This window comes from Phacochoerus africanus, chromosome 4 (genome assembly GCF_016906955.1).
Source record: "Phacochoerus africanus isolate WHEZ1 chromosome 4, ROS_Pafr_v1, whole genome shotgun sequence".
Lineage (NCBI taxonomy): Eukaryota > Metazoa > Chordata > Mammalia > Artiodactyla > Suidae > Phacochoerus > Phacochoerus africanus.
In genome coordinates this window covers 122,780,912-122,795,578 of record NC_062547.1, presented here as the reverse complement: position 1 = coordinate 122,795,578, position 14,667 = coordinate 122,780,912, and the positions used below count along the sequence as shown (strand labels likewise).

Sequence of the window (14,667 nt, the reverse complement as noted above, 5' to 3'; positions counted from 1 at the left end):
AAGACTTAAATATACGACAGGACACCATCAAACTCCTAGAAGAAAACATAGGCAAAACACTCTCTGACATCAACATCATGAATATTTTCTCAGGTCAGTCTCCCAAAGCAATAGAAATTAGAGCAAAAATTAACCCATGGGACCTCATCAAACTGAAAAGCTTTTGCACAGCAAAGGAAACCCAAAAGAAAACAAAAAGACAACTTTCAGAATGGGAGAAAATTGTTTCAAATGATGCAACGGACAAGGGCTTAATCTCTAGAATATATAAACAACTTATACAACCCAGCAGCAAAAAAGCCAATCAATCAATGGAAAAATGGGCAGAAGACCTGAATAGACATTTCTCCAAGGAAGACATACAGATGGCCAACAAACACATGAAAAAATGTTCAACATCGCTGGTTATAAGAGAAATGCAAATCAAAACTACCATGAGATATCACCTCACACCAGTCAGAATGGCCATCATTAATATATCCACAAATAACAAGTGCTGGAGGGGCTGTGGAGAAAAGGGAACCCTCCTGCACTGTTGGTGGGAATGTAAACTGGTACAGCCACTATGGAGAACAGTTTGGAGATACCTTAGACATCTATACATGGAACTTCCATATGACCCCGCAATCCCACTCTTGGGCATCTATCCGGACAAAACTCTACTTAAAAGAGACACGTGCACCCCCATGTTCATTGCAGCCCTAGTCACAATAGCCAGGACATGGAAACAACCCAAATGTCCATCGACAGATGATTGGATTCGGAAGAGGTGGTATATATACACAATGGAATACTACTCAGCCATCAAAAAGAATGACATAATGCCATTTGCAGCAACATGGATGGAACTAGAGAATCTCATACTGAGTGAAATGAGCCAGAAAGACAAAGACAAATACCATATGATATCACTTATAACTGGAATCTAATATCCAGCACAAATGAACATCTCCTCAGAAAAGAAAATCATGGACTTGGAGAAAAGACTTGTGGCTGCCTGATGGGAGGGGGAGGGAGTGGGAGGGATCGGGAGTTTGGGGTTATCAGTCACAACTTAGAATAGATTTACAAGGAGATCCTGCTGAGTAGCATTGAGAACTTTGTCTAGATACTCATGTTGCAACAGAAGAAAGGCTGGGGGAAAAACAATGTAATTGTAATGTATACATGTAAGGATAACTTGATCCCCTTGCTGTACAGTGGGAAAATAAAAAATAATAATAATAAAAAAAGGAACAAACATTATGTTGCTATGGAAAGTGTGTCTGTTTGAAAATCTTTTAAAAAGTTGAAACTTTATATAGAATGTTAAATGTGTTAGAAATACGTGAATGATGCAATTGATCATGAAGCACTAGTTTTCCATGGTATCAAGTTGATATATATTCTTGGTTGATAATTTAGTGGCTTTTGGTATCTCCATTTTTATGGTAGAATAATGATTTCTGTGCGTATGTACGTATATATGTGATTACACAAAATACAGCAATTGTAGAAAAGGTTTTTCTAATATCTCCTTTCCTTATATGATTATACAATTTTACAAATTGCATGACCTTTATTCCCTTTAGAATTTTTTTCTCCAAATGAATGTTCTAAAAATGTCACTTTGAATTACAGCATAGTGTTTGGAAACTATAACTTATTTATGTTCTTGATGTAGATTTCAACAATGTGCTAGTTTTGTTCTGGTTGAATTTTTTCTGTATCTCAAAGAAATTGCTGAAAATATTTGTATGTGAGGATTTCAGATTTTGTGTTATGGAAAGCAATGTTAGAATTGCATAGAATAAAAGGAAGTAAACTAAAATTCCTAGAAGAGAATTCGATATGCACTATATATGTATCTATAAATATATGTATATTTTTAATTAAATAGTTCATATTTGCTTCATAAAGTCTAATTGTTTTTTTAAACAGATTTCTCCACTTAGAAGTCGTTCTATTCTTTTTTCTATAATATGAACAATTGGCCAAATTTCTAGTTCTTTTCTTGTGCCATTAGTGACCTTTCCCTGCTTTATAAACTTACCGAAGTCCCTCAAAAGAGATAAATTATGACTGATAATATTTTTTTCCCAGTTCTAACTTTTCTCTATAAAAGTTAATATTTGATTAAAGCAGTTTATCAACTTTGTAAGTGTGGACACAAATTTTTAATGTCTTTATAGAGATCCCTTCTCTACCTCTCATTTCCACATCTCCTTCTCCAGTAAAGTTACCAAAAATTATAAATTTAAGTATTAACTGCTACTGCTGAGTTTGAATTCATAGCTGTAGTGTATTTTCTAATGACTGTGATCAGCATTCATTAATTCAACCACTGTTTATTGAACACCAGGCACTATTTTGACCACTAGCCAAGATATTTGGCTAAATGTATCACTCAACAGAAGTTTAGTTTTGTATCATTATTTAGAGTTGCTCACATTTGAAATTTTAAGTGCTTAATTTTTAGGCTCCTGAATTATATGCTTGCACCATGAGTTTTTGCATGGTGGGAAAACAATGTGTAACTTTATTTCTCATTTTAATGTGCACAAACTTGCTAAACTTTAAATCAAATGAGTTCTACAAGTTTTTTTTTTGTAGTTTTATAGTTTTTGGAATTGTGTTTTACCATAGAAGCTATGAAATGAAGTTTCTCAGGTCAACTCAGAAAAAAAAAATAATTTAAACAGTAATGTGTTTTGGAAGTAGCACTAATATTATTTTATTTGTAATTAATGTTCTTTTTAACCTTGCTCTTAATCAAATTTTCTGAGTTTCAAAATCAATCCTGGAATCTTTACTTTCTGTAAAAAATTTGAAAATGGAAATTATATATGATAATTATAACAATGTATTAATAATAATGACAATATATAATTATTTGTATTATATGATTTTAGGATTGATCACTAAAAAATAGATTTTAACACTATCAGGTCCAGCTCTGTGATTTTTATTGGGTGAGAGGGAACTGAGAAACTAAGTGACTTGACTGAAATTCATTCAACACTGGATCCTCAACCCAATGAGTGGGGCCAGGAATAGGACCCGTATTCTCATGGATACTAGTCGGGTTTGTAACCACAATGGGAACTCCTTTTTTTTTTTTTGGTCTTTTTGCCATTTCTAGGGCTGCACCCTTGGCATATGGAGGTTCCCAGGCTAGGGGTCTAATCGGAGCTGTAGCTGCCAGCCTACGCCAGAGCCACAGCAATGAGGGATCCGAGCCTAGCCGCATCTGCGACCTACACCACAGCTCACGGCAATGCCGGATCGTTAATCCACTGAGCAAGGGCAGGGGTCGAACCCGCAACCTCATGGTTCCTAGTTGGATTTGTTAACCACTGCGCCACGATGGGAACGTCTGTCTACTCTTAATATATCTAGTTACTGGATAATTCCCAGAGAGATGATTTGTGAAGGATATTATGAAGTCCTTTAACAAATTATGTATTTCAGATTCCTTTTTCATACAGCCATGTGAGCCACAGGAAGAAATAAAACTCTCCTTGAAGTAAAAACAGTCTTAAAAAATCAAATTAATTCCAATAAACAAAATCTACTCTGAATATTGCGTATTTCCCAAAGGTTTTGCTTTAATCAGTTTTCTGTTATAAACTCCTCCAGTGATGACTTGGAATTAAGTACTGAAAGCAGTAGTTGGCTGTACTCTGTTCTACTAGTTGAATGGATGAAATAACAAAGCTGTTAGTAATTACGGTTAATCAACATTATGAATTATTCTTACGGTTATTTAATCATAGGCTTTCTTTTATCATACATGTTCTCAACCATTCTCCTCCATCTCTTTCCTTCCCTGCATTTCTTTTTTCATTTTTTCCATTGGTAGAAATGCAGGGTAATTTTAATATGATCATATCTGAAACATTATCAGTCATACATGCTTTAAAGAATTTGTTCCAAAATTAAATACATTCTACAGTTAATCTTTTAGGACACACACTTTGCCTCCCTCCTCTCCCTCCCCACTCCATCTCTTTTTGAGGAAGGAGAGGAAACAAGTTGTATAAGAGAATTCTTTGAAGAAAAGCAGTCAGAGTGGAAGAACCGTATTTCTCATCATAGGTCCTTATATGTGATTTTGGTCAGAATGTGGGGTAGGGATATAGCTTTATGAGTGTGAAATTACTTATGTCACATAATTAAAGTAGGAATCAAAGGGCCAAAACGCTGACATTGAATTTTCTATTTTCTTTCTCATGTCTGACTATCTCAGCTAAAATATCATCTCAGTGGAGGAAAGTATCTGTAGTAATTTTTATCTAAAAAGATATATGTGTGTATGCATATATATATGTGTGTGTGTGTGTGTGTGTTTATATACACTCACACCCAACAGGCATACACCCATCAGTTTATAAAAGAAACAGTAGAAAAATAAACCATAAAAAAAAAAGTTGTCAATTCTCCAGGGTGATTAAACCATTTCACTCCCTCTTCAGTGTATGAGAGTTTCATTTGCTTCCTATCCTCTCCGTTTGGTGGTGTTAGTCTTTTTGATTTTAACTGTTCTAATGAGTGTGAAATGTTATCTCATTGTGATTTTAATTTGCATTAAATCATGTACCTTTTACATGTACATGTACCTTTTACATGTACCAATTTGCTATTCATATATCTTTTGTTGAAGTGTCTGTTCATTCTTTTGCCCACTGGAAGGGGCTTATTGGTCTTTTTTTTTTTGATTAATAGGAATTTATATATTTTGAATATATTGTATTTGTTGGACATATGTATAACTGTTCTTATTTGTATTTAACAAACAGTAGCAAAATGTTACTGTGTATAGAAGATATAGGTACATTTAATGTTTATAAACTGGCATTTCGGAAGGAAATTAAAGTAATTAGTATTTAAAACACAGGCCTTATAATTTTAAACTTAAAACAAAAATTACATTTTGTTATTCTGTTTTTGATTTCAGGTGCAGTTAAAAACTAGCCTTTCTAGTCAGTATGTAATTCGGACGCAACCAACTAATAGATGCCTTTCTACATTGGAGTGTGCTGCTGTTGCTCTTTCTATCTTGGAGAAGAATAATTGCATACAAGAGGTATGTCTTTGCAAAGTTATATAATTTTTTGAACTAAGATTTTGGTTAGATTTCAGCTAGAGGATTTAGAGATGCATGCAGAAGTTGTTAAATTTGTAGCTTAAGTGACAAGTAGACTACATCTGTGATAGAAATTTGTGTATTTTTATAACCTTCCTTTCCCCTCTGGTGTTTTTCTTTTAGTTCAGCATTCCAGATTGCAAGATTGCATTATTTAAATATTCATTCTAAGCAGTGCAAACAGCATTTGTAATATGCTAAATTGTTTTTAAGTAGCATAACATTAAATACAGGGGTTTTTTTTGGCTAGACCTTTCGGTATTTTGTATTTCTGTTTTACTATTTTGTATTCTCTTGTACTCAACTTTTTTCTTTTTAATTAAAAGGAACATTTTATAGGAAGATTTTTTTCCATTGATGCTTTTATTTGAGGAGGTATACCACCTTCCTGTTTATCTTAATAACCTTGTTTAGGGCATAAAAAGATAGAGGTTTTTTTTTTTTTTGAGAAAAAAAAAGCCTACAGAGTATAAAAAGGTTATAACCTACAATCAACATTTTATTTAATTTCCATGAAAGCCTGATGATTTCATATATAATTCATAATCATTGGTAAATAATAATGTTTCAGGGAGCTCACTAATGTCTCAGTCTTTTGGAACATGTAAGAATCTTTATATTTGTGACAAGAGAAAAAAATAGTAAAATAAAACTAAATTGTTAGGCTTTTTTAATCACTGAAATTTTTTGATAAATACAGCTCAGGAAGTAAAGTCAGAGGGTAATGAGCACAACTAAATGGAGTCTTATAACTCTTACCTCTAACACACACACACACACACACACACACACAGAGTACTCTTTCCTGCCTTCTTTCTCTCTCATTCTCTACCATGGCTTCTATTATAAACGTATGCCTTAGCCATGAGGGAAATTTCAATAATGGATAAAAGCTTAGATCAGGGTAACTGGATTAGTTACCAAGGAAAAGAACAAAAGACCTCCAGAGTAAGGAAAGTTAAAGAATGCCAGAACAACATTATAAATCAACTATCCTTTGGTAAAACTTTAAAAAATGGAAAAAAAAAAAAAAAGAGGCCAGAAGAAGTATTGAATTGCTTTTTTCCTCTCCCCTACCCTAAGCCATGGAATGTATCAGAGTAGGAGGCTTTCTTCTTTTGAAAGAAGTAGGCTTTCATGAATAGGCTTTTTTTTTGTGTGTGTGTGTCTCTAGTAGACTTTGTTTGGGGTGTGAGCAGTTTTTCTTTTTCTCTTCTATCTTCTTGGAGGAAATAAATTCATGAGGGATCCTAAATCCTTTCTCTAAATGGCAAGGGAGTATTCTCAGACTTTTCTCCCTTTTTTCTAACCTTATCACCTACTCCTCTGTAACTTCCATCAACAAATCACTTAATATGCCCCTTAGTACCCCTTAATATATTGTTTTGTTTATTCACTGTCATGTCTATGTTCTTGAGCATAAAAGACATAGTTTTTAGATGTCTTGAAGGCAAAATGAAACTCAGAGCTTTTATTTAAATTTGCTTTCTGTACTGTCTCTGTATTTTTGCTTTTGTTAATGTAAAACTCTAGGATCAGCCAACAACAGGTGTAGAACCCATTAATAGTTCAAATCTTAAGGGAAAAATAAAATATTCTTTGGCTATAGATTTAAAATTTCTTCCCTCTTCTTCTTTTAGTTTAAGAAAAGAGTCCTCTTTGGACTTGTATTTCTTTTTCCCACAATTGGAATTGGATTTTTACTACATTCCTAAGCAAAAGCTTTAATGTTGGTGATTGTAGTGTTTTAATAATAGTAGTTGTAGTGTAATAGGGCTAGGGTTTGGGATAGGGTTTGTGCTACTACTAGGAATGCTGCTGCTGCTTCCCACTTTCCAGTTTTATAAGATGTATTATGCTGATATCAATTAATGTACTCTGACAGCAGGAAATCAACCTTTTTTTTTTTAGTATAATATATAACTACAAAGTTTAAGATACAGAGGATGTCAGGACCTATCATTTCTTCAGCTTTAATTATTATTTTCTATGGATCAAGTTGAACATAAAATCCCAAAGCACTAGTGAAGTCCTAGAGTTCTCATTCTTTTTGCTTTGGTCACCAGGAGTAGTCCTACTATAGAAAAACAATGTCTGACAATCAGATGCATGATTTGGGAGGTGCTGATAAGGTGGTTGGCAGAGTATGAGCAGAAGAAGAGCATAATGAAACATCTGGGAAAAATTAGCTTTCTTAGTAGGGGAACCTCAAGTCCAGCCTGTTTAAATCTAGCTACAGTAAAGAAATTAGCACATTCCTCTGAGAAACACAACTAACGTCACGTCTGAAATAGGTATTTTCTTTCTTTCCTGGGGAGGAAAGCTATGACATGCCATTTCCCCCCAATAACCTTTTATTAGAGGCATCCTAATAAAATCTTAAGATGATGGGGAAAGTTGTAATTTTTCAGCTGGATTCATTCTGTAGAGGTAGGGTTCTTCAAAATAAAGAACTTAGCCTAGACTGGCCTTCTTGGTCTGTTGATTCATCTCACCCTTTATTCTTAAGCAGTTTTTCAAACACTTGGAAATAAAATGATGTGAAATTTAAAAGTGGGTTTGAATTAAAACTTCACTACTTAGTCATTGTCAGTTTTTGCCCGTGGGCAATTCATGTAATCTCTTTGTGTTTGTTTCCTTATCTGCAATATACAAAAAATAGTTACCTCATAATATTGTTGTGAGAATCAAATGAGATAATGTGTGTGAATTGCCTGACACCAGGCACTCAAGAAGAGTTCATCCTTTTGCCCTTCCTTGCCTCTCTGATTCTTGCCTGTAGATTGATTAAAAAAAACAAAAAAACAAAAAAAAACCCCAAAGACTGAAAGTTTGTGATTTTCATTTTGCTATTTTAATATTTACAAGGGTTTTTCATATTTTGGAAGCCTTGAGTTTGGGATCTTTTTAAAATTACAAAACCTTTCTAACTGTGGAGGTTTATGTTATGAAATTATATATCTAGATGTGACAAAGCTTTGTGTCATAGCCTAAATGCCGTGACTTTACTCATCACTAATAGTTGGTAATAATGATCTTTTGAAACCATCACTTTGCAACCTATAGACAAAAGGATTCATAAAACACTGATTTTCCCCCAAGTAAACTTTTAGAAACTAACTTATTTTGTGAGTAGAAGATTTTATTTGCTCCTCTGAACCAGTACACATCTTATATAGGTTCACATTGCCTCAAAAATGATGTTATTAATGTATAGAGAAACAGTAACATTTGTTATCAGTCAAATGGTATGCTAAACACTTTAAATGTATTATCTTAGTGTACCATAATGATAATAATAAGGTGAATATTATATTCCTCATTTTATTGATGAAGAAAATGAGGCAAGTGGAGGTAATTTAGCAGGGCACACAGAGCTAGTAAGTGATTGCATTTGGAGTTACTTAAAACTCTAAAAATCAGAATGGTAGGAAAAAGGTTTATTCCCCTTTTACACTGTCTGTCCAGGTGGATTGCCAGGGAGGCATCTGCTAATTACAGTCCTTTAGGGATCCAGGCTGATGGACTCACCGTATAGACAAATTATTCTACTTTTATCAAGAAAGGAATAAGGGTATATGGTGAATCATACACCACTATTGAAGCATCTGCCCAGAGGTGACACACATTATTCATGCTCACATTTCATTAATCAATTTAAGTTATATGGTCATGCCTAACTTCAAAGGGACTAGAAAGTGCAGTCTGATCATGTACCATGAAAGATGACTGGTGTATTTGTGAACAGCCCTAGTGACTAACACAGAGATGGAGTGGGGATCGAATCCAGATCTGTCTATCGCCGAAATTAATTCTCTTAATTACTTTAGCAAATTGATAGGACCTTACCTTCAGTAAGTAAAAGTTTGTGGCCATTAACCATAGGAATATTCATATTCTTCTATCTATGAAGAATCTAATAAATGTCATAAAATTGCAGTAGAATCTTCAATTGTCTCAGTCTGTGCCTGGTCCTAGGTATATTTCCTAGGTATGATGTTTTCAGGATCCAGTCACTTTCCTGTGTTGACTCTGTAAAGTAATATAAAGTCATTTCTACATTTCTTCTCTCATTTGAAAAATTGAAGATAAGAGAAATTGTGAGAACATATCTAAGGGGCTTCCTACAAAACGTCAGGTATGGATAGTCTTTTTAAGATATTTCTTTTTCTAACTGGTGTATATCATTAGGAGTTACATTTGGTTGCATGTAACAGGGCCCTTATTGCAGGGCTTTTTCACTTGTAAATAAGAAATGCTGAAGTGAGCAGTCCAGGCTGAAGATGCAGCTGAAAATGACATCAGGGACTCAGATTTCTTCTGTGTTTCTGTCCATCCTTGTATGTATTTGCCTTTAACCTTCATGTTTATTGCTCCATAGTCACATGATGTTCTAGGCAAGAAGAAGAGGTAAAAGCCTATGCTTGCTGAGTCCGGCCTGACGTAAGGCCTTCTACTTACATCTTTTTGGATAAAGTATATCATTAATTAGTGTAATATTACTAGCTGAACACATTACCACCTTGAATAAAATTTTGGATTTTTAAAATAAGGAAGAAAAGAATAGATATGGAGAAGCAGCTACCCACTGACTGCCACAAATTTGTAAGAGTTCATTGTAAATTAAAGCTGTCAACCCCTTTACCACCACTTCTTTTGTATATGTGGGGGAACATATTATCACATAGACACTGTGACATTTTTGTAGTTAAATCTATCTTTGTTCCTTTTATTTATTTATTTATTTTTAAACAATCTGCACTATAGAGTTTTTGCTGTTGTTATTTAAAAGAGTTAGATCAGGGATCTCAGGCCCAAGGTACAAATATGACTCACATATGTTTAAAACATGGACTTAGTGTTTTTATTTTTTTCTAATTTGTGAATTCCTTCAGGAAGGATATATGCTCCAGTTGTTTTACAACCCTTGCCAGTCTTTGTTATCTTGTAGATCCACCTCGTTCATATGTTTATGTTATGTATCTGGCCCTATAGGTATCTGAATGTACCAGATGTATCAGATGTACCAAAACCTGGATATCTAACTTGTGTGTGTCTCATGGACTAGTGTGAGAGAATTAGTAAACTTATCCATTGCTGCCATTATTTTATTGTTATCAAATAGCAGGAAACTTATATTAGACTGCAATTGAAACTGAATTAACTAATTTGTACCTAAATGCCTCTTTTAGTTTGCTTGGTACAGATTAGCCATTATAATGGCAACACCTTTTTGTAGTGTTTGAATATATTAATGTATAAAACTAAATTTAGACTTTATCATCTATATGGAAAATTAGTATTGACATCTTATTGAAATTCCTTAGGTAATGTGTAAGGTATGAATTTAAAGAAATTATTTATTTAGAAATTGTCATATATTTATTAGAGTAATATTGCTTTTCATAGTTCAAAGCCAGTAATAAAAATATAATCCCTTTTTCTGAAGAAAAAATATAGATAGAATATCATGATTTGTCACAGACACTTTTTTTAGTATTTTTCTTTTTTTATCTTAACAGACTTTGCTTCGCCCTCTTCAAGCTTTATGTTCTTTCCAGCTTCAGCATGGTGCTCAAATTCGCCTCAGCAAGGAACACCTTCTGAAAAATGGATTATATCCTAAGCCAATGCCAAAGAACAAACGCAAACTCAGGAAAATGGAATTGTTGATGAATAGCATTAAAATTTAGCACAATTGTTCTCATGGTGCTAGTTATGATGTCTTCAGCTGAGAATACCGAGTTAACTTTTTATACATTTTAAATGTGGGTTTTTGTCTAAAGAATGAGAGTTACATACTAAACTTACCCAGAAAAAGGAGCAATCCAAATAGCCATAAAAGCAAACACACCAACAAATTTCACTGACTCAGTAAATTGCAAACTGTATTTGTTTTTAAAATGTGCCTCTGATACATTTTTGTCAAATCAGTAATTTGAAACATGATTAGTTGTTGAGCTGGGTTAGAAATTCCTATTTATGAAATGGAATGTAAGGAAATTGGTGTGCCTAATTGGGACAGTATAGTTTCCATTAGTGTTTATGGATAATTAGGTGTAGACCTGTAATAGAGGATACCTACATCAGGCTACAATCTTGTAATTGAATGTTATAGTTTGAAATAAGTAACAAAAGGAAGTAGTAATCAATTAATTTAGATTGAATTTATTTCATAAATAAATGTTCTTTAGGGACTAAACTTGAACTCAGCTAATGTGATTTAAGCATGCTATTAATTGCCCTAATTAAAAAATTAAATTATAATTGACATATAACCTTTTATTATTTTTCAAATGTATGACGCAATGATTTGGTATTTGTGTACATTGTAAAGTGGTCACTACAGTATGTCTAGTTAACATCTGTCACCAAACACAGTTACAATAATTCTTTTTTCTTGTGATGAAAACTTTTTAAAATTATTATTATTTTTTTTTTTTTACTTTTTAGGGCCACACCCATGGCATGTAGAGATTGCCAGGGTAGGGGTTGAATTGGAGCTGTAGCTGCCAGCCTACGCTGCAGCCACAGCAATGAAGGATCTGAGCTGTACTTGCAACCTACACCACAGCTCATGGCAACATCAGATCCTTAACCCCCTGAGCAAGGCCAGGGATTGACCCGGCGTCCTCATGGATGCTAATCAGATTAACCGCTGAGCCGCGACAGGAACTCCGTGATGAAAACTTTTAAGATTTACTCCCTTAGAAATTTTAAAATATACAATATGATATTACTAACTATAGTCCTCCTGTTGTACATTACATCTCCATGACTTGTTTCATCCATTTCATGCCCACCTTTACCTCCATCTCTGCCCCTAACAAACACCAATGTGTTCTCTTTATCTTAGAGCTTGCCTCTAAGCTAGTTTGTTTGTTTCCAGATTCTACGTATAAGTGATATCATATCTTTCTCTGTCTGACTTACTTCACTTAGCATAATGCCCTCAAGGTCCATCCTTGTTGCAAATGGCAAGATATCTTTATTTTTTGTGGCTGAATAATATTCCCGTGTGTGTGTGTGTGTGTGTGTGTGTGTGTGTGTGTGTGTTTGGGCTCACGTGTGTGTGACATTTTATTTATCTATTCATCCATTGATAGACTATTTCTGTGTCTTGGTTATTGTAAACAGTGCTGCAAGGAACATGAAGGTGCAGATATCTTTTTGAGTTAGTGTTTTCTTCAGATAAATAACCAGAAGTGGAGTCACTAGATCATATGATAGTTCTATTTTTAATTTTGTGCAAACTTCCATGCTGTTTTCTGTAGAGGCTACACCAATTTGTATTCCCACTAACAGTGCACAAGATTTCCCTTTTCTCCACATCCTTGCCAGCATTTTTTATTTGTTGTCTTTTCGATGATTGCCATTCTGATATTAGGTGGTAACTCAGTGTGTTTTTGATTTGCATTTCTCTGATGATTAGTGATGTTGAGCATCTTTTCCTGTACCTGTTGCCCATCTCTATGTCTTCTTTGGAAAAATACCTATTCAGACCCTTTTCCCATATTTAAATTGGATTGTTTGTTTTTTGATATTTAATTATATTATTTATATATTTTGGATATTAATCCCTTATTAGACATATGATTTGCAAATATTTTCTCTCATTAAGTGGATGCTTTTTCATTTTGTTGATGGTTTCCTTTGCTGTACAGAAGCTCTTCAGTGTAATGTAGTCCCATTTGTTTATTTTTGACTTTATTGCCTGCCTTTGCTTTTGGTGTCAGATTCAAAAAAATCATTGCCAAGACCAGTGTCATAGAGCTTACTGCCTATGTTTTCTTCTGAGTGTTTTATGATTTCAGATCTTACACTTTAAGTTTATAATTTTAGTCAGCGGAATCCAAAAACATGTAAAAAAGGTCATACACCGTGACCAAGTGGGAGTCATCTGAAATTCACAAGGATGGTTCAACATATGCAAATCAATCAGTGTCACACAACACATTAACAAAAGAAAAGTAAAAAAACCACATGATCATTTCAATAGATGTAGAAAAAGCATTTGACAAAATCCAACATCCATTCATGATAAAAACCTCTTACCAAAGTGGGTATAGAGGGAACATACCTTAACATAATAAAATTTATGACAAATCCACAGCCAGTGTAATGCTCAACAGAGAGAAGCTGAAAGTCTTCCTGCTAAAATTTGGAATAAGACAAGGATGCCCACTCTCACCACTTTTATTCAACATCATATTGGAAGTCCTAGCCACAACAGTTAGACAAAAGAAATAAAAGATATCCAACAACAGTCAGACAAAAGAAATAAAAGATATCCAAATTGGATATCCAAATTGGAAGAGAAGAGGTAAAAGTGTCACTCTATGCAGATGAGGTGATACTGTAAATCAAAAGCCCTAAGGTCTCCACACAAAATCTACTTGATTTTTTTGATCAATGAATTCAGGAAAGTAGCAGGATACAAGATTAATATTCAGAATTCAGTTGCATTTCTGTATACTAACAATGAAATATTAGAAAAGGAATATAAAAATACAATACTTTTAAAAATCACACCCATTTTGAGTTGATTTTTTTGGGGGGGTGATGTATGATAGTGGTCCAATTTCCTTCTTTTGCATGTGGCTGTATGTGGCTATTCAATTTTCTCAGCATCATTTATTAAAGAAACTGTCTTTTCCCCATTGTATATTCTTACCTGTTTTGTGGTAGGTTAATTGACCATATAAGTGTCGATTTATTTCTGACATTCTATATTTTGTTTCGTTGATCTATGTATCTGTTTTTGTGCCAGTACCATGCTGTTTTGATCACTGTAGCTTTGTAAGATAGCTTTAAATCAGGGAGCATGATACCTTCAGCTTTGTATTTCTTTCTCAAGTTTGCTTTAGCTATTCAGAGCCTTTGGTTTCAAACACATTTTAGGACAGTTCATCCTATTTCTGTGAAAAATGCCTTTGGAATTTTGATAGGCATAACATTGAATCTCTAAGTTACTTTAGAGCCCTCAATTTAATGAGGTGCATGTAATTTTGAAATAGCACACATTTTCATTTGTATGCAATCTGGATAAGTTTAAGTTTCTCACTATTCATTGAGCAGGTTTATTAACTGTGATAAACTAGTTATATTGAAGTTTTCATATGGGAATATTGCAGAATATAAGACAACTCTAATTTTGAGAAGATAGTTAAATCTTTTTGGTGGGCAAAAACTTTCATTGTGAAAGAGTAAATTTTTCCCACCCCTTTGGGAAAACATCTATGGAGATTTTGTATAGAATAAGAGGCATATATATAATATATATTTACATCTAACTCAAATCTACTGTAGTTATATACACATTTAGGCAAGAAAAGGAGACTTTGTTTTTCCCTTTATTTGTGACTTCTAGAGTTTCCTGTATCTAGTTGTAACTTGTCAGGCAAAACTAAACATTTGATTTAAAAGTAAGCTTTCTGTCTGCACATGTGTACGTGCCTGCACACACACACGTGTATGTGTGATACATAAACATATACCAATAACTATTTCTGACCATTTTCTTCCTCATTTATTTATTTTCA

At 33.7% G+C, this 14,667-nt stretch overlaps 1 protein-coding gene across 2 annotated transcripts in view; it reads left to right on the top strand.

Moving 5' to 3' along the window:
- DTWD2 (DTW domain containing 2) overlaps positions 1 to 11,392 on the top strand; it is a 112,397-nt gene extending 101,005 nt beyond the window's left edge. Inside the window, exons 5-7 of one of the 2 annotated variants that reach the window (XM_047778473.1) lie at positions 4,937 to 5,065; positions 9,214 to 9,263; positions 10,648 to 11,392. In XM_047778473.1, coding sequence (XP_047634429.1) covers positions 4,937 to 5,065; positions 9,214 to 9,263; positions 10,648 to 10,732 — 264 coding nt within the window. In that variant the 3' untranslated portion in view covers positions 10,733 to 11,392. The remainder of the gene's footprint in view (positions 1 to 4,936; positions 5,066 to 9,213; positions 9,264 to 10,647) is intronic. The other variant, XM_047778472.1, reaches the window with a different exon arrangement.
- The last annotated feature ends 3,275 nt before the right edge of the window (positions 11,393 to 14,667 follow it).